This window comes from Carlito syrichta, unplaced genomic scaffold, assembly GCF_000164805.1.
Source record: "Carlito syrichta isolate Samal-C Ts95f unplaced genomic scaffold, Tarsius_syrichta-2.0.1 Scaffold287690, whole genome shotgun sequence".
Lineage (NCBI taxonomy): Eukaryota > Metazoa > Chordata > Mammalia > Primates > Tarsiidae > Carlito > Carlito syrichta.
This window is the reverse complement of record NW_007231786.1, coordinates 110598-134824: the sequence shown is the minus strand read 5'-3', so window position 1 is coordinate 134824 and position 24227 is coordinate 110598. Positions and strand designations below refer to the sequence as shown.

Genomic DNA, 24227 nt, shown 5'->3' with positions numbered 1-24227 from the left:
ACCTGTAGTTTCAGCTACTTGGAAGGCTGAGGCAGAAGGATTGCCGGAGTCCAGCAGGTCCAGGCTGCAGTGGCCGGGAGCGTGCCACTGCACTCCAGTCTGGGCGAGAGAGTGAGACTTCAACTCAAAAAAAAAAGAAAAGAAAAATTATTTTAGTAAACGTCCCCCCACCCCAACAAAAAGGTAAACTCCACAGCCCTGCCTGCCTCCAGGCTTATGTGTGTAACTTACTCTGTTCGCAAAGACATCTGCACAGTGGTCATGGACAGGAAACCTAACCCCAGATGCATGTTGAACCACTTACCAGGTGCCACCCCAGTGTCTTGCAGCCGCTGCAGGTGATCTGCCGCCTGGCCACCTCCCGGAGCGCTGCTGCCACCACCTTGGCCCAGCCTCCTGCAAACTGTGGAGTTGGACACAGAACCCATGGTGGTCAGCTGAGCCTGAGGCCCCAGGCCCTTGATGGGGTGGCCACTGGTCCCAGGGAAGCCCAGAGGCAAAAGGCCAGGCTTATTCCACTTAGCGTGTCTTTTGGGTCCATTCAGGTTGTCTCAAATGACAGCATATTCTTTTTTAAGGCTGAATAGTATTCCATCAAATAGCATAATCAGAATTTCTTTATCCATTCATATAAAGATCAACACTTAGGTTGTTTCCATTTCTTGGTTATTGTGAACAGTGCTGCAAGGAGTATGGAAGGGAAGATATTCCTTTCAACATAATTCTTTTGTGTCCTTTACATATCTACCAGAAGAGGCATCGCTGAATCACAGCGTAATTAATTCTATTTTTAGTTTCTTGAGGAACCTCCATGCTGTTCTCCATACCCTTTTCTCCCCAGGAACCAGTAGCCACTCCTCATCCGCTTTAGCTCTCCCCAGCCCCACCAACACTTATTTTTTGTCTTGTTTTATTATAGTCATCCTACCAGGTAGGAGGTGATATCTCATTGTGGTTTTAATTTTTGTTTCCCCGACGATCAGCAATGTTGAGCATTTTTTCCCACATATCTGTTGGTCATTTGTCCTCTTTTGAGAAATGTCTATTCAGGTTCTTTGCCAATGTTTAATTGAGTATTTGTTTCCTTTCTGTTGAACTGAGTTCCTCATATATGCTGGATATTCACCCTTTATCAGATGTACTGTTGCAAATGTTTTCTCCCCATACATAAGTTGTCTTTTTATTTTGTTCTGTTTTTTTCTGTGCAGAACATGTATATTTTGATGCATTCCCCTTTGTCTGCTTATGCTTTTATTGTCTGTGCTTTTGGGGTCAAATCCACTACTGTCTTAATTATCATCAATTATTTATGTACTTCATAGCTTACTAGGAAGTAAATCAAAATTACTAATCTTCTTAAGAATTGACCACTGGATTTTGTAGTATAGATATCACTAGTGATCATGATTAGAGCATGATTATACCCTGAATCTGTTATTTGTCTGACTTGTTCTGTCAAAGAAGTAGAGATGCTTTAAAATCTCCAACTTACTTGAATTTGTATCCATTTTTTCTTGTGCTTTCCATTTTTTTCTTTATATATTTCTTTCTACATTTCAATGAAATATCATTTGGCTCATAAATTTCCCTGAGTCCTATCTTCACTGAACTTTCCTCTTAAAAATGAAAAACTAGTTTTCCTATTTAATAATTTTATCTTGGATTTTATTTTATTTTATTGTGATATCTGAATTAGTGCCTTTTAGAACTGTACCAAAATCCACAGTCCACAAGTGTTGCAATAGGATTGAAAGAAAAATGTAAAGTAGAAAGCAATTGAAGGGCAGGCACTCACGCCTGTAATCCCAGCACTTTGGGCGGCTGAGGTGTGAGGATTGCTTGAGCCCAGGAGTTTGAGACCAGCCTGAGCAACATAACAAGACTTTGTCTCTACAACAAATTAAAATATTAGCCAAGTGTGTGGCACACACCTGTAGTCCCAGTTACTCAGGCTGAGGTGGAAAGATCACCTGAGCCCAGGAGGTTGAGGCTACGTGAACCATAATCGTGCCGCTGTACTCCAGCCTGGGTGATAAAGTAAGACCCCAATTCAAGAAAACAAAAAGCAATTCAGTTAGAACTGAAAGCTCATTGTATTACTCTAGAGCAATTATTTTCTCCTGGAGCACAGACCAAAGCACGAACGCAATGTTGAGATTTTTGTTCTAAACTAATACAATAGACAGCTTCCCTAATAGCAGCCTGGTCTTTTGGCCAGCGCTTTCTGACTGTGCCCCTCGCTACTATTTTTCCCACTCCTCATCCGCTTTAGCTCATGAATTATCTTCCTAAAAACCAACCGCTGATGGCATTCCTCTGCTTAGATGTCATCTTGGTGCTAGTTCCTCATAAGATATTGTCCAACCACTCTAGAATAAAGCCCCTGAGAATCTGCCTTGGACCTACCTACATCACTTTCATTTCTTAACTGATATTTCATGTCTATACCCTTCATGCCCACCCTCTGCTCCTCTAAAACCCCGCATCATGCTTTGTCACACCCAGTACCTCTGACCACATTATCTTCTTTCATAAAATGGTCCTCTCCTTTGCTTGAGGGGGTGAGTACCCAACTCATTTTCTAGGCCTCTTCTTAAATGTTTATGGCACTTTTCCAGTCAGAACTGGTCTCACCCACCTGTTTGTTCCCTCAACAATCTATGGTCACCTCTATCAGGGTCCTAATTTGTGGCATTGCTATTTTGTTGCTTCTGTCTCTACTGAAGCAATTGGAGAACAGTCCCTGGACCCAGAACAGGGCCTGGTACCCAGTGACCGCTCGGTTAACATTTGTGAAATAAAAACTTAACCGATGTAAATGTTAATAACTTTATATCAAAACAACTACAGTGCACTTATGTTTTTAAATGTGTGTGATCAAAGAACTTAAAAAGATTGAGAAAAAAAGTAGCTATTAAATTTTCATGGATCCTATAGAAGCATAGTAATTTCTTTTCTCATCTCCAGATTAACTGTTAGAAAACTTAAGTGGTCATTTAATACACACGTGCCCCGGCAGCATCAAACAGTGCTTAACTTGGGAATGTTTTTTCAGTCCCCCAAGTGATTTAACGTTGTTAATCTATCCTTGGTTGACTTAACCTCCTATCATAACCAATATTAAATGCTTTTTTTAACATAATCTGTTTCAGACAATGGCATACAAAACTATTTAAATGAGTTATCTATATTTTTTCATAAATAAGCAAACTATGAAAAATGGAGTATTTGGAGATACTTTATTTCTAAAATAGGGAAATTTCACATAAAAGTTTTCATCAGTTCATTAATTCATAAAAAGTATTCAATCAGTTACAATTGAAGGGAAAAGTTCACAACAGACCATGAAGATTCATTTTGTCTTCTCTTCCCCCTGTAATATGAACAAAAATATATTAAATATAAATTAAATGAGCTGGTGCCAAAGGTAACTGGTTCTATTATTTTATATCAGGGAAACATTAAATACATAAGATCTTCAGAAGGTATTCTGAAGAGACAACCAAAAAGCAATTTGCATTATTTGATAGTCACTAATTTAACATTGGGTGCATAATTTTGTTTGACTGTTTTTGAAATAAACTTTTTTATTAATTGCATTATTTTTAAGAAAATTAATGATACTTTTTAGGATCTGTATCATTATGGATTACTCTTTGGAGAGAATCAACATTATGGTCAACCTTGTCTGAATTTTTTTGTTACCTGAAGTAATTTAAACTCTCAAAGCAGCACGAGTTTTTGAAATCAGTTTTGGACCCTGAAAATTAAGGACAGATAAAAATAATCAGATAAAGAAAAGAATGATTGCGCCAGTCTTGCAGTTCACGCTCCACAATCCAGGGTAAATTCACAGGTTTGTAGATTATCTGAGTTAAAAATAAATAAATGCATCTCTGATACCAACAATCTGGGACAGTAGAAGCCAGAGAAGAAAAAATAGTCATTCACATCAAAAGCAGATTTTTTTCCTGACAATTTCTAAATATTTGCCTAAATATCCCTCTCTTCTACAAACCACAAGTCAATAGAAACTAAAAGGCTTGCACAGAGAGCACTGCTACCATTGGCTAATGTTCTCTATATCTAAATGAATGTCCTCTCAAATTAGAGGATATGAGTCTTTTTGTGTCATATTTGTCAGAAATGACTTACATCAAATCTGATTTGGTTATGTGTCCTGCCCCCACCTGACCCCACCAAAAACACAGACATATGCTGATGAGTGCACACACTCAAACACACCTAATTATACTATTTGTAGGAAAACTCTACACCTCTAAATATTACTTGTCTTTAGAGTTTGCACAGAGAAAGCATCCAGACTTTTATGTCATGTGTTAGATAAAAATGACCAAAAGACTGAATTACAAAGTATCGTTTTAAAATACAGTAATTTTCAAATATATTCAGTAATACAAACCAAATATTTATGAAATGTAGCCAGTTTGCTTGATTGTGGTAATCATTTCACAATGCATACATATATCAAAGCATCATATGTACATCCTAAATATTTACAATTTTTATTGTCAATCATGACTCAATAAAGTTGGAAAAAATAATTTTTAAAATACTAGGTAAAATTCTCCAGTTTTTTAATATCTAGTTAATTACAAATTCAATTAAAATTGCTTAGTAATTGAAATAAAATATTCCCAATTACTACTCTGTTGATATAAAAACCCATGCTCCTAAAAATGGTCAAAACATTTTCTGTGGATATTCTTCCAATATCTTGTTTATACAATTAATTTGTCATTAAATTCCTTTAATCTACTTAACTTAATTGATAAATTTTAGGCCAGAAATTGTCTAAATTGACATGAATTATCAATATATTTACTTTATAGTTTTCCTTACTAGGAAACAAATCAAAATTACTAATTCTCTTCGTATATTTTTAAATTATAATTCTTCCTAAAATTCAGTGAGGAAAAAAATGAAATTTTTTTTAAAACTCATAAAATGTTTCCATTTCTAAATGAAATTCAAATCTTTTAAAATGATTTTTTTTCCTTTTTTTCCCCTCCCCTTTTTTTTTCAAGTTGGAGTCTCATGCTATCACCGGCTGGAGTGTAGTGGCACACTCAAGGCCACCGCAACCTTAACCTTCTAGGCTCAGGGGATCCTTCCACCTCAGCCTTCCAAGTAGCTAGAACCACAGGCAAGCGCCACTACACCTGGCTAATTTTTGTTACTGTTGTTGTTGTTATTTATTGTAGATACTAAGTCTCAACAAGTTTCCCAGGCTGGTCTCAAACCCCTGGACTCAGGTAATCCTCTCGCCTCGGCCTCCCAAAGTGCTGGGATTACAGGCGTGAGCCACCACGCCCGGTGACATGATTTTAAAGTTATAGATTTGTAGGGTATTCTTTTTATTATTTACCACAAAAAAAAAAATTCCATATCAAGTATTCTGAGAGTCGAATGAGCTGTGCATACCTCTTCAGCAAAGCAGACTTCCTGCTCCTGACCTTGGCAGCATTTCTCCAACAGGCTTGAGAAATCTGTGATGACAGCCTCAAGTTGTTCCTCTGTTATTTGTGGTTTTTGCTTCACAAGGTTAATGAGAAACCTATGATTTAAAACAAAACAAAATACGAAAGAAGTCTGTTATGCAATGTATTTGTCTAAAGTCTTCCTAGTAGAGTGTTCTCAGAGCCTAGCTACCCTCACCCTTAACTCTCACTGCATCAACCCATCACCAGACTTACCACACACACACTGTCCAGTATTTTCATTAGAAAGACTAAGGCTGAAAACTCACCAAGTGTCCCACTGGCCTGGAGTTGTGAGAGTTTTAGACGAAACACTATTTTATACTTCCACCACATTCACATGCAGTGAAAGGCAGCCTTTTTTTACTTACCTAGAACATTCTTTCCTGTCCTCTCTTCTAATGTGTGTTGTACCCACACTAAAAAGCCCATATTTCCAAACCCTGCTATGCACAGTTACCATACTCATATCTGGGGACTGGAAGCACTAATTGCCTGCTCTGCTCAGGTAGCAATGCTTTCCTTTTGGAATTACTGTCAACTGGGCCAAAGGGAAAGCTTGCAAGGAGAGGCAGCATTCTTATTGTACCTTGAAATAGATTGTGAGAGAAGAAAAGAAGGGAAGAATGGGTTTTCCAATGACAAAAGACCACTTACAAAGCAAATGGATATTAAAACAACGTGGGAGTTTACAGACCATAACTTTGACTTGCATTACCATCACCATCAGGGAATAACTCCCACAATGAATGGAAATGTTCATGTCATTTCTCAATACTCATACTGCATGACTGAATCAAATATTATGGCTATTCTTTCAAAGTGTAAAGAATGTAAAAAAGATTCAATGATATGTTTCCTGTACTTGGAATGAAAATATTCAGACTTACTGCAAAAAATATACCATAATTCCTCAAAATACATAACCAATTTTTCCTCACCCTTAAAATGCATCACCGCAACAATTATAACGGAGATCATTTTTATAAACAGGAAATTGTCCACCTTCGTGAATTTTTCCAAACCTACTTTCTAATGAGGCTGTGAAGACATCAAGAGGAAATTATTTTGAAAGGCACTTTAAGTGCTTTGGGGATAATAATGTTTTATTAGTGAGCTCCAGAGTGATAGGTATGTGAGGTAGAAGTCCTAACTACTCCTTGGTGTTTTCGGTCTTCTCCATGCTAGCAAATAACAACTTCTTACTCTTGTTTCATTGTTTGTAGTGCTACACCCTGAGCTTGGCACAGATCCTTATGGAAGATGAACTTGTCAGCAGAGAATGAAGGAGGAACGTATGTTTCATCCACCACCAAGCTGCTGAAGCATGGCCTCCTGTTCGCATACGAAGAAGTGCAGCACTGGCCAACACCAGGGTTGACAGGGGTCGCTGCATGTCTGATACATAATTGTCCAAGGATAAGGTCAGCCTGGTTAGTAGGATGAGAAAGAAGAAAGCAAGGAGATTGGGTATTAGCCACAAAGGTGGTTCAGGTTTCCAAAACACCGTTGCAATAATTTCTAATGTCCAGCAACTTATAATTACTATTACAGGAAAACTTGCTGTCCATGTGGGATGATGTAACGCCATATTGTAAATTCCAGTGTTTACCCATTTGCTTGGGATAAACCTTAGCATTCAGTGGCTGATATTCCATATGTAATGTTAGGGACAGTCCCTTTAGCTAATTGTACCAGCTACTTGAAACATGCTTCCAGTTACATATATACTTGCAAAAGGGGGAAAAAATCTGCCCTAAAGTTTCTCATGTATATCTGGTTGAGTTTTCCATTTTACTTTTGAGATCCAGATAATCACTTTCTGGGGATTAGAATAGTACAAACCTAGCCCCTTTATTCAAATTCATATACCTACTGGTGCGCACATACACGCGCACACATACACACACACTCACACATACATATAGCTAATATACAATCCTAATTGAAAAGAAATAGGACCAATGTGTATGTGTCTTTAAGCCTTTCCTAATGAAGAATCCTCCTACCTTTCACCTGTGGAGCTATTTCTTCATCGCTTAGCAATAGCTTGTAATAAGGGCTGCCATGTTCTGTTTTCATGTCGTTTACCTGGCTAGTGCTACCTGAGTTATGTAGACCACCTTGTCAAAGACAGCTGTCCTATGAGAGTGATATAATTTTTATGCTCAAATGTCAGACGGAAAAGTTCAAGCTTAGTGATAGAAGTAGCTTTCCCACAGTGGTGCAACTCACAAATGGTGAAGGTGGGATGGACTTCGGGAGGGAGGCCACTAGAAGCTGCACTCCTGACCATTGCACCATCCAGCATCCCTGCAGCCTCCCAGCATGTGGAATTCAGCAAACAATTCAGGTGATGTTTAATGACAAGAAAATTCCACCACATGAAGACTAACTAGAAAGTAACTTGTCATCATCACCAAGAGGAAAACAAATAAAACAGATATACAATTGTTTTTTGCCACAATGACTTTAAGGAAAAAAAAATCAACCTGTAAGCATACACATGGCACTAGTGACTTTATGAAATAAAGATGATTATATATAAATGACTGACTGAAAAGTCATTTTACTACTTATAACATAGAGCTTACCCTGTGCTGTACCCTATACCTTGTTAAAGAGAACCAATTATCCCTGATGTCACAATAATAACATTATACTACAAAAGGCAGAAATATAAGTATGGCTAACATAAAATGACTAATTTCAATCGATCAAAGATGAAGATATTTTAACATTAAAATAAGTATCTAGTGAACAAAAAAAGAAAAATTATGAGTTGAATGACAAGTCAGTCATTCTCTTTCCTATACATAAAGTCTGCTCATACATTGTTGGATAAACTGGCTGCACTTTCACCAGCCAGAAGGACAGGAACACTGGCCACATGCCACCCGTTCAGAGCTGAGATCTCACACCCTCCCCCATTATAACTAATCAAACAAGCCCCTCAAAGTCGGCTTCACATTGTTTTTTAGCATTTCTCTTAGAGGAGAATCATGAGGCTATTTCAAGTCAGACAGGGCAGTAATGAGATGGGACCAAGCAGAGCAGACACTCACCGCTCCCTCACCACAGGCCAGTAATTTGTCATCACTGAGTTGGCAACAAGTGGCCCCCGCGGCAGCCATTTTTCTGGTGAAGGCTATCAGTTCAGATGATGTCAGCTGTGGAGCCTTCTTTGTGTAAGCCACAAGAAACCTGAAAGAAGCATTTTTTAAACCAAGTCCTATTGAGTTATTCATGAGTTTTTAGCCTCCTGGCTCCTTCTCAAAGACTCTCTTCTGTTGTCAGAAGACATGAAGTCAGCTTATTTGTTGTGTCCACATGGTATTTGGGCCAACTTTTGAGACTAACAAGCACTTCTTATACTCCTAGGATACCAACATACCACAATGGGAAAGAAGGGCTCGCTCTCATGCCCCATCTCAGAGCTTCACTGACTTTAAACCTGAACTTTTGGTGTTTTAACTACGACAGACTATAGCAAAATGGATATCATTACTGCAAAAAATCTATACAGTATGAGGAACCAAAAGCCAGTGCCCGGATCAGACTTCACAAGGCCATTCTTGTTGCTTCCTCCAAGAGGGGAATAGGGACGGCTACCTTCTCTTCCAGGAAACTGGGTAATCAGATTGCATTGACTTCCAGATTAACTGAAATTAGAGTAGCCATGGGTTCAGTAGTTTGAATTCTTATTTTCCTTACCTGTTAATAACTTTAAATCTCTAAGAAATATTGTTTACAAAAACATACGCATTTTGTAAGTAGTATTCTCCTAATTTCTGGAAGAGACCACAGCTTCGCTTTGCCAGCGCTTGGCTCTCCTGGATGTATTTCTGTAATTCTTTCTCCTGAAAATACAAATATATGTATATACTTTTTTCTTTTCCTGGACACATAACTTTATATATACAAATAAAATATTGTATTCCATTATAAAACCAATCTTAGAAAAAACTCTTTGAGGTTTTTTAAAATATTAAAGATGACAAAGGATGAATTTTGAGAACTGAAGCAAATGGACTTTAGGGAGATTAAGTTTAAAATTTTATTAATGACAAAATTATTCAATGGCAAAACTTAATCTTTGGATAAAAGGTTGTAGTTCTTTCTGTATAAAATTCTTGCCTTCTCTGAACACTAGTCACACGACCACAAGGGTAAGATTGGCAGACAGCAGATAGACACTGCTAGGGGAGGGAGAGAGGAGGGAGAAGGGGGGAGGAGAAGGGTGGTGGGTACGTGACAATACACTGGGTACCAGGTCCACTATCAGGGGAAGAGAGGGCCCACTAGAAGCTCAAAATTTACCTGCATGCAACCTATTTAAGTCGTAAATCCCCACCTGTGCCCTACAACTCTGAAATTTTAAAAAATAAAATTTTTGCCTTTCTGAAGCTGCCGAAAATGATGCTACCTTTTTTGTGCATCAAAGAACATTTGGTTAACATTTTTATTTGTAAAGTAAGCCACTAGTTTCAGACTACTAGTTAATAATTACTCAATACTGAGATACCTAGTTAATGGATATAACTAGCTAGCTACTAGTTAACAACTAGATGCTTTCAAACAACTAGCATTTTTAATGAATAATATCGATCTAGTGTTTAGATTCCCCTAAAATTCTAGAGTAACTTACTCCTTTATCTTGGCATTGGAGAGGGTTTTCAGACTGGAAACACTTCTCCAATAACTCCTGGTATCCTTTAGCAACTCTTAGAATTACTGGGACAGCAAGCTGAGGATGTCTTCTTGAATATTCATGAACAAAACTGAAATATATGGAAAAAATGTAAGTTATTGGAGCTAAGAGACAAAATGAAGCCATCACTTCCCTAATTATTCCTGTATAGTATGGCTTGTAGAAGTTAAAATTCAAATAAATCAACCTGGAGATCCAATATGATTTGAATTCTATGAATGGCAAAGCTGTTGATAAAGAGATGATTCCTCAGATTGTCCTTTATTGGCTTTTGCATTTCTCATTTTGGCTTTCAGTTGTGGACTTTATATTCTTTAATTCACCAAACACTTTTCCAGTGCCTACTCTATGTTAGCATTGCTTTAAGCAGAAAGAAGTCAATGACATGTAAGATAAAACGCCTGTCCTCTCAAAAGTTTACATTATAGGGAGACAGAAAGAATTAAACAAGAAATAGGACATCTCATTTCAGGTGATAAATCAGTGAAAAGAAATTTCAAAAGACTGAAAAGAGGAAAAGGGGTACCACCGAAGGTGAAGAGGCCACTCATATAGTGTGGTCAAAAAAGTCTCTGATCAGCCGATAGCAGAAGACATCAGCTGTTCAGAAGGATCTGGGGGGAAATCAATCTTGGCTAAGAAAATTTCTACTGCAAAGAACCTTTGCAATTGAAGAACTGCTTCTATTAAACCAACAATTGTCTTAAGATATGTTTGCATGTGGAAGCTTAAAGATAATTCTCAAATTCACTAATTGCATTCCCAGATTGTAGAATTAGTTTGCCACCAATACATTGTAAATATGTGTCTCTTAAATCTGAACTTTGCTATAGTTTACATAATTTTATTTGGCAGTGCAGACAATGTGTGAATGTTTAATTTTAATGTAACAATAAAATAATATCCTCAGGGAATATTACAAAGAAAATTGGGCCCTTATTTTCATTTCTACATTAGAATCAGACTCTTAAATTTAGAAAGACCCTTGGAAATTATGAAGCGTTAATGTCCTAAGAGCTGCACAAATCCCTCCTCTAATAAATAGTGTTCATAGTTACACACTGTACAATAAAGGAAAATGTATTAACTTGATTGCTTGCTTCCCTTAAAGGCAAATAGAATGAGAACATGACATTTCAATTATACTATTACAAATTACTGTATTGCAAATGTCTCTAAACATGTTTTGAATTTCTTAAAAACTATAAGATATTTATTCAATAAATAGCAAATAAGCTGTTCCAATAAAAGGTGATCTATCTAGCATTAGCTATTGGGCTATATTCTTGGGAAAAGTGGTTTAACATGCATAGCAAAAGAGCACATTCTCAATCATGAGCCCCTTTTTTATAGTAAAGATGTGGTGTACAATTCAAGGTTAGGTATGTAAGAGGTCATCATACAGGTGAAGTTTGGTCCTCCCATTGATCCTTACTTCGCCTGATTTGGGATTAGGTATCCTTACTGATGTAATGTGCCCCTCCCCTCCCCTGGCAGTGACTCACTAACTGCCAATCTCTTTCATGTAATATTATGATAAATGTTCAGGATCTACTTGGGAGTGAGAACGTGAGGTACTCATATCTTTGTCTCTGTGATAGATGACTGAGTATGATAGACTCTAAATCCATCCAAGTTGCTGTGAAGTTCATAATTTTGTTATGAGCCTTTTTATTACAAAAATATCCATATCCTATGTTAAAGTGCAATGGTGACCATTTGAGTAATCCATACAGAATAACACTGCGTCTGCTTCCAGAGAAACTGAGATAAAATAAAATAGCTTTATAAGCAAGTCAGTTAGTAATAGCAATGGTGAAATCTTCACCATTATCACCATTATAAGACAAATCCCATTCCTTATTCCTTAGTTATTTGCCTAAGTCTACTTTGGGTCAGAACATTCTAACCAAACATCCTCACATATTAAGTTCAAAAACCATAGACATCTCTCCACTTCAGCAACACAGAACTGTCAGCGCATAATCTTTACTAATACCTACATAGATTTAAGAGTGCGTTACCTTGCCAAGAAGATATTTTTTTCCCCTGAAGTAAATTGGTTGAAATCTCTATCTCCTAAAAACCTGTTTAGATTTGGAGATAGACCTTCAGGTTTTTCATCATTTTCTGCGTGGATGATACATTGACCAAGTTCAAGTATGGGTAATTTGCAACACTCTGCTATTTTGCTTGACAGATACTCTTGTTGAGAACATACATAGGATATAATCTTTTCCTGTAATAGGAAAAATAAAGTACAAGTTTCAAGATTTATTCTTTAATGTAGAACCTAAGAGCTAGTTGGAAGGAAGGAAAGAAGGAAGGAAGGAAGGAAGGAAGGAAGGAAGGAAGGAAGGAAGGAAGGAAGGAAGGAAGGAAGGAAGGAAAGGAAGAGAGGGAGAGAAAGAGGGAGGGGAAAAGCAAGGAAAGAAGGAGGGAGAAAGAGAGGAACGGAGGAAGGAAGAAGGAAGGAAAGAAGACTTTTTACCTTTCTCCCCACTTTTGTTTTTCTTCACTCATTTCCACTTACCTGTTTGTTCAATTCTTCTTTCTATGGTTGTAAGCTAAACTCTATTTTATTTTAATAGGAACACTTTAAAAATGAGGGAAATGTACCCCTCAAATCAAACGGAATGTGTGTTGCTATGTGTCTTTTTATTAGTACCCAAATTTGTCACTAGACATTTGCAGCTGATGTCATGACATGGAGAGCAAACTTTCCACTCCAAGAGAATGATAACCGTCTTTAACAGAACAAGCTGCTGTAACCAAATATGACCTTCAGAGGGTAGTCTATAGATAATAAAATGGGAGTGGACATAAATGACCAGAAAGAAGCAGAGCTTATGTATCCCTGCCATGGGATTGAAAATTGTGTATAATCTTAGCAGGGACAATTAGAACACATTATTCAGCTATTAAAATCCAGTTTACATATTAAACTTAAATTAATTGCTCCACTTTAAAGGAAAAAGGGTGGCTATGCGTTCCAAAAATTGAGAAAACAATTTTTTTTTAAAATTACTCAAAATCAGTAAAATTGTCAGTTAAAGACTAAGAAAAATGAAATTTCTTGTAGATGTCCCTAGGGTGCAGATAAATACTTCTAGAAGAGAAAACAAGGGAAGTAGTACAGTGTGCCTGTCGGGTCCCTTCTTTCCAGTTCATCTTCCCCAACTCCTCAGGGATTGTCACCCTCAGGACTCCCCTGTAGCCTCAGCTTCTTGCTTACTTCCAAGGCCATCTCATGCAAACTGTCCGAGAAATGGGCTGAAATAAGCATTTTAGCTTCACTCTCAGCCTTCTGGAAACTATAGTCTTGTCCTGGTTTTCAAACCATTTGAGTATCTAAAGCCCGTGATTTTAAGGTTTCTTGGATTTTAATCCTCTTTGGATTTTTAACCTCTTTGATATGTAGAGAGGACCAGAGAAAGAAAGTAATTTGGGAATAGAAAAGCCTCTTGCACAATAGCTACAAGTCTAGGGTTAGCCAAAAATAGACCAATGCTGCATTGCTTAAATATCACCACTGACTACACTGCACATTGAAGGAATTTTTCCTGGAGTTTTTTTGTTTTTTTCCTAGAGCCCTTTACTCACATCTGTCTCTGGTGTGGGCCAGATTTTTACCTTGTGGAAGAGTTTCCTGTGTGCTATTTTTTGTTGTATTTGTAAATTCAACAAACTATCATGGGATGCTTTCCATATGCCATGCCTTGTCCTATGAAGATAAGAGTAAACAAAAGACAGTCCCTAATTCTATGGAAATCATTGTTTCCAAAAGACAGTCCCTAATTCTATGGAAGTCGCTGTCTCCTCTCTATCAGGCTATAAATTCCTTGAGGTCATCTTGTGCCTTTATAACAAGTGTTTCTCACAGTGGCTACCAGATAGAAAGCACTAAATATGTATTTGTCAAATGAAAGAATAAATGAATGAAAAAATAAATGCATGAAAACTAAAGAGTCTGCCACACAAGACCCTATGTGGAGGCCTCCTGAGAGGTTCCCAACTCTTTTCAAAGTAAGGAATGTACAAGCCCTGGTCTCACAAAAGGAGACATTTCTGAAGTGAAAGTCAGGATCAACAAAAGATGGCCCAAGAGTTTCTACCAAGATGTCTGTAACTTCACTTAATCACCTAGTTTCCATCCCCTGTGACCCACTAAAGTCAGACAGCCTTCACCCTTTAAAATGAGACAAAAAGAAAGAAAAGAGAGCAGAAATACACCTTTTTTAAGGAAACAAGACTCTTTACCCCATCCTGCAGACACTCCAGCACGTCTCCTCTGCAGCACTGCTCGTGTACATGGGTCACGTCCAGGACCAGTTTCTGGATTTCGGTAAAATTGACTTTAGTAAACTTTTGACTCAGTTTAGTAACAGTTCTAAGGGGAAAAAATAAATGAGAGACCAATCTTTGTTACCTATCAGAAGGAAATAGAGTTTATAGAGTATTATTATAGTTGAAGCGTAAAAGAGAAATAACTGAAATGTTCTTGTTGTTTAAAGAGAAAAAGAAAAGTATTTTGTGTCTTGTCAATTCCAGCCCTGTCCTTCAAGGCGGTAACTCTGTAAGCTGTGACTTCACCTGACAAATGGTTCAGAAGTAATTTATCTTTTCCTAAAATCTTTCTTGAGAATTGAGAAAAATTCTTTTTTGCCGTTCATCCCTGATGTGGAGCATTTGAGATCATTGTTGTGAGTGGACAGAAAGATTTAAAAAGATGAACAATTAAGTAATGAAAAATTCCATGAGAATGAGGATGATTTTCACTGGGAAAAAAAAATACTTCTGAGAATTCAGGAAGGGAGGCTTATGTGCAAATCAATGAAACGGGACAAAAAAGTGGAGCACACTACATATTTCAGGCATATCATCATGCCAAGGCAGTACTGTGGCTAAAAAGGAAAGTAAGAAATAAAAATTCTGGTGTTTTATGCATATTTCCTTACATTCTAAGTGATTTCTTTGTGAAACCACTGTTCCTAAAGCATATGGGATTGTTGCCACTACAGGTGAAGATGAACTTTCTTTATAAATTTAGAGCATTTAGCTTTAATCACTTATGGATAGCAAATAATCAATACAATCATGATAATACTATCTTATTTCTATTTTATTGTCAAGATAAATTTAAGTACAGTAGCTCATGAATCAATCTTTAAATTTGTAAATGAGTTGGAGAGTAGTTAGGACATATGATTAAAAACTTTAATCTAGGTCTCCATTGTGTACAACATGTCTTAATGAATCATTTAACAAACAAATAAATAAACTCTTAATGTGTTTACTTACTACAGCTCAGAGATTTTCCTGTGCTAGAAAGGTTTCATCATAAAAGAGTTGAAGAGTTAAACCAGTTATGTAATTTAAATTTTGCTTTTCTCCTGACACTAGATTATAATATGATTGCCTTAAAAGAAGTAATAATTGATATAATGGGCCTTATGGCAGATTAGGAAGCACAATTCATGTCAAGAATGTCTTGTTAAGGCAAAAGTTTTAAACAATACTCAGCAAAGTCTGGCTTATTTTGTAGAAGAGTTAGAAAAATATAGTCTAATAATGAGGTATAATTTGATTGCAGGCCAGAATTTAAGGACCTGGAAGAACAAGTCAATAATATAAACCTTAAAAGTCTTCTCTAAGTATTATCTCCACTAGGCTTCAATGAGTGCTAGACAGCAGACTGATCTGTTAGCTTCCTTCCAATCCAAAGAATTCGTGATTCTAAGCCCATTAGTCCTCATCAAAGGAGATTTTATTCTCTATAACAGCAACAATGAGAAAAATTAACACAAATAGCAAAATGGTAGTTCTGTAGATCTGACCCTTTTCCCTTGATAGAGCTTAAACTTACATGGCTTGGGAGGTTCGAGGTCCAAAATCTTTCATTACTGCACATACGTGTTCGTTTAACAAGCTGCTTTCTTTTAATTCTTTTGTAATCGATGCTGCCTAGATGTAGAGGATACAAGGTATCATGAAAGCATATGTTTCATTTTACAAGAACTAATAATTAGAAAAACAACAGAATAGGTAAAATATAAATCTCCATAAAATATGTCTTTTTTACTAAAAATTATAAATGTCATAAATTTTGGCAGAACGATATTCACACATTTACTCTTTTAGGTTAGTGTATATGCATCTATGCCAGACAGATTTATTATCATAGTTTCTTTCATCTTTCTCTCCTTCTTTCATCTTTCTCTCCTCCTGTTCCTCCTCTTCTCCATTTTCTTTTACCTCTTACTTCTTTTATTGATATGATCATCTCTCCCTCTGCCATTTCTTCTTTACCAAACTCATTTCCTACATAGTAAAATAACTCTTGGCTGAATGAATTAATCAAAACACAACATCAAATCCTGTTTTTTTCATACAAAGATCAAACTTCTAACATAAGCTCTATTCTGAAAATGATACTCTCCACATGAAACACCTTTCCATTTTTAATTGTGTTTGGTTTTGAGTCATAGCCAGACTACAATGTTGGTTCAGGTAACCACACAAATATAATACCTTTGTTTGGAAGCATTCAACTGCATTGTCAGCTTTGCAGCAAGGAGGAATGATTTTGTCATAGCGACCAGCCAAAGCAAGAAGTGTAGGTGCATACAGGAAGGGATGTCTTCTTGCCACCTCATAGATGTATCTGTGAAAGAATACAGAGCCAGAAGATGGACAAACACCTAAAAATAGGACTACTGCTGTTTGGAGCTGCACTCTAGAAGTTTTTTTAAAAGATTCAGATAACAACAACAAAAAGTGCATTTGACTTTTGCTTTATTATGCTCCTAGGGGGAAATAGTCATTTTTTTCTCAAGTGCTGTTAGCAATTTTTCTCAGTAAAGATCTTAAGGAAAAAAATTATCTGACAGAGGATACCAGATTCTATCATAAGAACAAAACAGACAGACATGCTGACTATGATTCTTATCAAAATGTCCTTTTCAATAAGACTATTCTGATATGTTTCAATATGACCAAGGCTAGACTTTTGCTAAGTAAATCAGAAAGGTGAACTCTTTCTTCCTTGTTAATGCAGAATGGAGTTATCCACCTGGGCAGTCACCGGAGCAGAGATATTCTAAGGACAGGTCCTCTATTTCTCTGGTTTACTTATTAACATGGAAGACAGAAGAGATAAAGAGTTAGATACAGGCTTTCCAAACAGGGAACCTGGGTTTGAATGTACTAGCAGTGTGCCCTCAGTCAGTTGTCTTAAGCTTTTAAGTTTTAATTTCCTCACTGACAAAATGAGAAGAATGAAGAGGAAGGGGAAAACAAGACTTCAAAGGTTGTTTGTGAACATTTATCTGATCCTATGGACCAAGTAGCCTTGCTTCTGCAACATCTTAAGTGTTCAATAAACCATCAACACGCTTACATATCTTAACCATGCCTGGATCTCTAAAGTTTTTTTTCGGGCAATTTGGTGAACATGCAACACCAATATATGGCTCTGGAAAGAGTCATTTTGTGCAATACTAATATATTTTTGGAAAAATTAAAATTGAAATATTAAAAGGGAAAAAAACAAGATGTCTTCCAAGAGACAAAAGGAACTTCTGCTGGGTGTGTTGTGAGGAATAGACTACATCTGGCATCCTATGGAAACAAAGTTAAGTAACAACTAAGTAGTAACTTTGCATGAGACCTCAGTAGATGCAATGCCAAGCATTATTTCTGTTCCACCACATATGAATACATCTTAAACTGCAGAAATACTAAATTCTGTTTGGGATTGCTCCTTTTCTGGGGTTCTCATCTACCTTTAAACTGAATACTTACCTGTTCATGAATGTCTCTCTGTCTTCTTTATATGCCTGACAACTTGTGACCGGTTCTGGAACTTGAAAGGGTGGAATGGATGCTGGAGCTGTCTTTTTGTGTGCAAGTAAACATTTATGCCTTTCCTCTTCACTTTGGCTGCAGCAGTCTGAAAGTCCATACTTTTCAGAAATTTCCTTCTCATGACAGATTTCTTCCAGAAAGGTAAAGAGCTATGAGAAAGATTTTATTATTTTATTTTATTTTTTTGAGTTGGAGTCTCACTCCGTTGCCTAGGTTGGAGTGCAGTGGCACACTCACAGTCACCCCAGCATCGACCTGCTGGACTCTGGTGATCCTTCCGCCTCAGTCTTCCAAGTAGCCGGAACTACAGGTGCGTGCTTCCACGCCCAGTTAATTTTTTATTTATTATAGAGATGAGGTCTCGCCAAGTTGCCCGGGCTGGTCTCAAACACGCGGGCTCAGGTAATCCACTTACCTCGGCCTCCCAAAGTGCTGGGATTACGGGCTGAACCACTGAGCCCGGCCAAGAAAGATTTTATTTTTAACAAAAGACGATTAACTTAAAAATTCTATAAAACACATAAACTGTTTTCTGATATTTAAAATCAAAGCTATAGATTTAAAAAATTCCCATACAAATGTATTTAGGGGTTTTTTTTTTGCTGCCTTGGGGAAATGAAATTTTAGTCTCCAACCTTGAGTAATACGCATAATTATTAGATGAAATTATTTTAGTTTAAAAGGAGAAAGGCCATGCAATATTTTGTTTCTCACACTCAATTTTGATTTTTTAAAAAAATTTTCCCTTTTATATTACCAGTAATTTGCCCCAGGATGTATAAGCTTTCCTTTTTTATATAAACCATGTTTCAGACATTGGTACTCATTTCATGTGGCAATCTTATGACAAGACATTAATCTAATATTGGATATTATTTTTGCTTAAAAATAAAAATGTTTTGAAATGGAGATTTTAAATAATTGAATTTTGAACTGGAAAATTGATTTTGAAAAGAAGCCTTTTTCATTGGTCATAATTACAGCTAAAATGTTCTTAAATGCACATACTTCCTTTTTCAGGGACTTAATTTTATCAAAATCAGATGACAACACCAATATTCTGAAGAAAGCCTCTGAGGACTACATGTTTCATTCAGGAAGTCTTTTTTTTTTCTTAGCTTTTATAACAGTTAACAGTAATGTTTAGAGAATCCTGGAACGCTTACATAAGACTTCTAGTTCCAAATCTACATTTTAAAAACTGCCTTTAATTTGCAATAATAAATCAGCAATCTCTAACGTTACATTGGACCTCTAATTGGATATAAAGTTGCAATACGGATGTATTTTGCATTTTATACACATTTTAAAAAGATTATCAGGACAAGCCAAAAGTAGAGATGATAAACAGAGATTTTTATTAAACCATAAATTTCAGAGTTGGAAATTACTTTATGTCTTTAAAATGCATTTCCTCTACAATATTCCACACACATTGTCTTTTGGCTACTTCTTTAACTACCCCACCATGACAGGATTCTCTGGGCATTTTGTTCCATAATTGAATACCTCTAATCATTATAAAGTTTTTTTCTGTATTGAGATAAAGTAAACAATAATAATTACTATTTATGGATATTGGGACATCCACATAGTAAAAAAAAATAGTCAGTGTTTATCTAAAATTCAAACTTTACTGGGTATCATGTTTTGTTGTTTGTTTTCTAAACCGGGCAAACCTATGTGCTATGCCCCACTTTTACTATAGTGTAGAGCAGGAGTTTCTAACCCGTGGACTGGTTCCAGGTCCTGTTAGGAACCTGGCTGCACAGCAGGAGGTGAGCAGTGGGTGAGCTCCACCTCCCGTCAGATCAGCGGGAGCCCGCCCATTATTTTATTTACCATTTCTGTCCACTCCTCTTTTTTTTTTATGGTGAGTTGTATAATTACATTATATATTACAATGTAATAATACTAGAAATAAAGTGCACAATAAATGTTATGCTCTTGAATCATCGAGACCCTCCCTCCATCCCACCCTACCCCTTTCCCCTCCATCTGTGAAAAAATTGCCTTTTACAAAACCAGTCCCTGATGCCAAAAAAGTTGGGACTGCTGGTATATTGTGTAGTGAAGCTGTTAAAGACATTCATTCTGGAGTCAGATGGCCAAGTTTAAATCCTGGTTCTGCCATTTGCTGGATCTCTTAGGAAAGCTACTTAACCTCTCTGTGCCTCAGTTTCTTCCCCTTGTCTGTATATTCTAGGATTATTGTAAATATTCAATAAATAAATATTTGTTAAAAAAAAAAAGCTGATATCCTGCCAATAAGCCTCAGTCAATCTCTTGACTCACTGGAGAAACATTCTGATTTCATCAGTGCTGTCCTCTGTGTCATAAAATATTTTGATTATTAATGTGTATGCAACACTCTAGAATAACGTCAGTCTCACATTGTGTGCTTAATAAAAATTAACTACTACTATTATTATGCTAGTCTCCATGACAAGTCTGAAATAGAAGCTGTTATTGTTATCCCTTATTTCATAGATAAGAAACCTGAAGCTCAAGGAAGTTAGGTAATATGCCCACAGCCAGCCAGATAGCCTTGTTTCAGAGTTTTAGCTCCTCATCTTCATGCTTCCATTGTCTCTTTACAGTTGCCACCCACTGTTCTCTTCTGCTCTCTCCAGCAATTCAGAATTAGTCTCATCCTTCTTTCATACACCAGTTCTTCAAATATTTGAATGCATTCCTCATACCAGCCCTGTATCTTCTCTTCTGCGTGCTAATTTTTGGTCAAATTTTTGTTTGTTGTGTTATTCACTCACCTGATTTTCAAAACACCCATTGTCAGTGGATTTCTTAATTGTAGTCAAGACATCTTTCACCATTTTGCTTACTTCTTCGTAAGTGGCTACTTGAAAAAACTGAGCATAAAATATAGTAGCTCTGAAACAACAACAAAAAACATATGAATGCTTAAACTGATTTATATCAAGCTCATTTTTCTCAAGTATAGTTTTTGTTTGTTTTGTTTTCTGTTTATGTTGCGACCTGTTGTGATGGTGACCTTTGATTTTTAAAATTTATGTAAATTTAGGTGCTGACCATGTAGAAAGAAATTTTAGTCTTTTTCTTGTTTTCATTCCCTACAAATATGCATGTAGATGTTAAAAGTCAAACTAAGTGGGATTCCCATTCATAGGAGTGGTTCCTCCTTTTGGAGTCATCCATTCACCGCAGTGCAGCCATCATTGAGGATATCTACAGTTTGTACACTTTCTTTTAAATTTAAGAGAAGGATTGGCCATTAAACCTCTGCCTTTGTCTGCTCCAGTATGATCAAAGTCTGGCCCAAGATGGCAGTGCTTATGGATGGACTCAAAGCCATGCTTGTGTAGATTGCTGTGTACGAGCAGTAGCAGCAACACACTACTTTAAATTTATCATTAGAAATTGCAAAACCATGGAATGGAAAGATAGTTTTCAAGATACCAACATACTCTCCACAAATAATTGTTTGTTTGTTTGTTTCTTGCTTGTGTACCTTGAATCTTGTGTTCTGAGGCTGCTTAAAATATTTTACCTCTTATGATTTGCCACTAAGATTTAAATAGTCTACATAATAAAGAACATTGTGGCACCATTCTATTTGGTATTGATGAGAAAAAAATACTTAATTTATAAATCAGGCACTAATCTTCAGTTTCTAAAATCTGATTTGGGTTAGGCACCGTGGCTCAGGCCTGTAACCTCAGCAGTTTGGGAGGCAGAGGCAGGAGGATTGCTTGAGCCCAGGAGTTTCAGACCAACCTGGGCAGCTAGGCCTTTCCTTTACCAAAAAAAAAACAATAAAAAATTAGCCGCGTGATGGTGTATGCCTGTAGTCCCAGTTGCTAAGGAGGCTGAGGCGGAAGGATCACCTAAGTCCAAAAATGTAAGATTGTGGTGAGCCTTGATCATGCCACTGCCCTTCAGTCTGAGTGACAGAGTAAGACCAAACTCAAAAAATAATAATAATAAAATAAAGTAAAATCTGATTTTGTTTACCCTTTGGAATTTCAAGAAATCTAGAAGTTAGCACCTAAAGCATTGGCCAACAGTTCAACCTCTTCAATATTAATTTGATATTCAGTTTATGTAACTTTTCTTGAAATTGTCCAATTTTCTTCTGTACTGTTAAACTCACAGAGCTACCCAATTTCATTTAATTATCTACTAATGTTATTACTCCATATGCAAAGTGCATTTATACAAGTTAAACTTACAGGTTAGCTAAATTCACCTCCTCTTTACATTGGGAAGAATCCAATATGGAGGCTGGAAAGCAAAATAAACTTGTGAAACATGGTGTTTTCAACCGCAACCAAGAAACCAATCGTTGTTACATATAAATGTTTGTATTTAAATTAGGACTATACAATTTTAGAACTAAGAAAACATTAAGGATCACTTATCTAAACATCTTAATGTTATATTTGAGAAAACTAAGAAATCAAGTTAAAAGTATAGTTTATAGTAGACCTAAAATCCCGATGTTGTCTTCCAATTGTTTGGTTTTCTCCGTACTACAGTGCTGTAATTGGCCTGAAAATAAAATGGCTAAAACTATATTTAAGTCTTCCTTTTGAACACAATTATACTGTAGTTTGCCATTCATATCCCAGTGAACCACAGTGTTACTTCTTCAAACCAGTGACCCATTTTTCTGAATTAATGATAAACATGTTACTTATCTGACCAATCTGAGAGAATTTTATATATGAAGAACCAGGATTATGGCCTAGTTTACATATATAATTTTTTCAAGGTTCATATGCATACCAATCAACTAAATAATACACAAAAAAGTGATTCAACATGAAGCATAGAAACCATTCATTGATCATGTTAAGCACTGCATGACTTTGTAAACGTCTTGTAAAGTTACGAGTTTGCCACGTTTAAATATATCCACCAGTTCAATATTTTTTCTGTGTATAATAAATATGACAAATAAATCAGATAAATAAATGCAAATCTTAAAATTTTAAGAATTTTGATGTAGAGAAAAGACAAAAAAGAAAAGCACAAAATATCTCACCTATTCCATATTCATTTCTATGCAGAGTTCTGGATTCAGCAAAACTTAGTAGAAAAATTAAAAAAATTGATTCCACCCACTTCATGGCTGCTAGTTATTTTGCTGCTGGCGATAGTGGGAGCAGAATATTGAAAATCATGCTGGAATTCTTATATACCTTTTTCAGGCAATGCCTGTTAACTATTAACATTTGGTTGGTATATCTGCTACTTTATGGTATTTCCTTAGGTTGAAATTGGACAATTTGCCAATAATTAACAGCACAGGGTTTGTTTGCATTTTACGTTCAAGGACACAGATCACTTTGGGGGGGGGAACTTGCAAATTCATTCCATTTTGCAATGGAAATGTTCTTCCCAAACTACAGAAATATTCTTCCCAAACTACAGAATAGTCAAAGAGACAATTTGCCCCCAAGTTGCAGAATAATTAAATGCTTTCAAATTAATAAGTTAATGAGGCCCTAAAGAAAAGACACCAGACTTGGTATGAAATTCATCTAATGCATTAATTCTTTAAAACTATCAATTGAATGCCTTCAAATGCCAGGTACTGTATACACTGACCAATTCAGACTCTTTGTTCAGGAATACATTGCTTATTATGTTGTCAGTTTACCTCAAAATACTTTTCATCTGATTTGTATGTCAGTATGGTACATTTTTAAGTATTTAATATACTATACGTGGCTTAACATAGACCACTTACCAAAAGAACCCTGATGGACCAAGTCCTATGATAATTTTGATTGTTGAAAAGTAATTTGCATGTGTTATTGTGAAGTGGGTCAACTGCACTAATCACTTAGTATCTCAAGATGATAATATTAATACTAAATAACATTATAAACTCCACCTGGTTCCAAGAATGGTTCACCTCACATGCTCCCTGTCTATGATAGTACTAGACTATTATACTTGCAAGGTTCTCAATCCTGCCTACCTATTAGAATCACTTGGAAAACTTTTAAAATTCCCAATGCCTAGACTGTAACCCCGAGAAGTTAAATCAGAATCTACAGAGTTGGGTTTGAGGCATCAACATTTTCTAAAGCTTCACAGGTGATTCATTATTCTAAAGGCAAGAATATACAACCAAATGACCAATACTAGAAATAAATAAA

The 24227-nt window shown here is 36.3% G+C and overlaps 1 protein-coding gene across 1 annotated transcript; it reads right to left on the bottom strand.

Annotated features, from left to right (window-relative positions):
* Positions 1 to 3216: 3216 nt before the first annotated feature.
* On the bottom strand, positions 3217 to 23231 carry AFP (alpha fetoprotein). Its single transcript, XM_008052932.2, has 15 exons — positions 23105 to 23231; positions 22290 to 22341; positions 20850 to 20970; positions 18016 to 18227; positions 16744 to 16876; positions 16079 to 16176; positions 14473 to 14602; positions 12237 to 12451; positions 10150 to 10282; positions 9264 to 9361; positions 8567 to 8705; positions 6708 to 6931; positions 5446 to 5578; positions 3706 to 3760; positions 3217 to 3373 (listed from the first exon to the last, which is right to left on the bottom strand). The coding sequence occupies exons 1-14, from the start codon at positions 23187 to 23189 to the stop codon at positions 3716 to 3718; spliced, it is 1818 nt and encodes a 605-aa protein (XP_008051123.1). The 5' UTR covers positions 23190 to 23231; the 3' UTR covers positions 3217 to 3373; positions 3706 to 3715.
* Between the last annotated feature and the right edge of the window lie 996 nt (positions 23232 to 24227).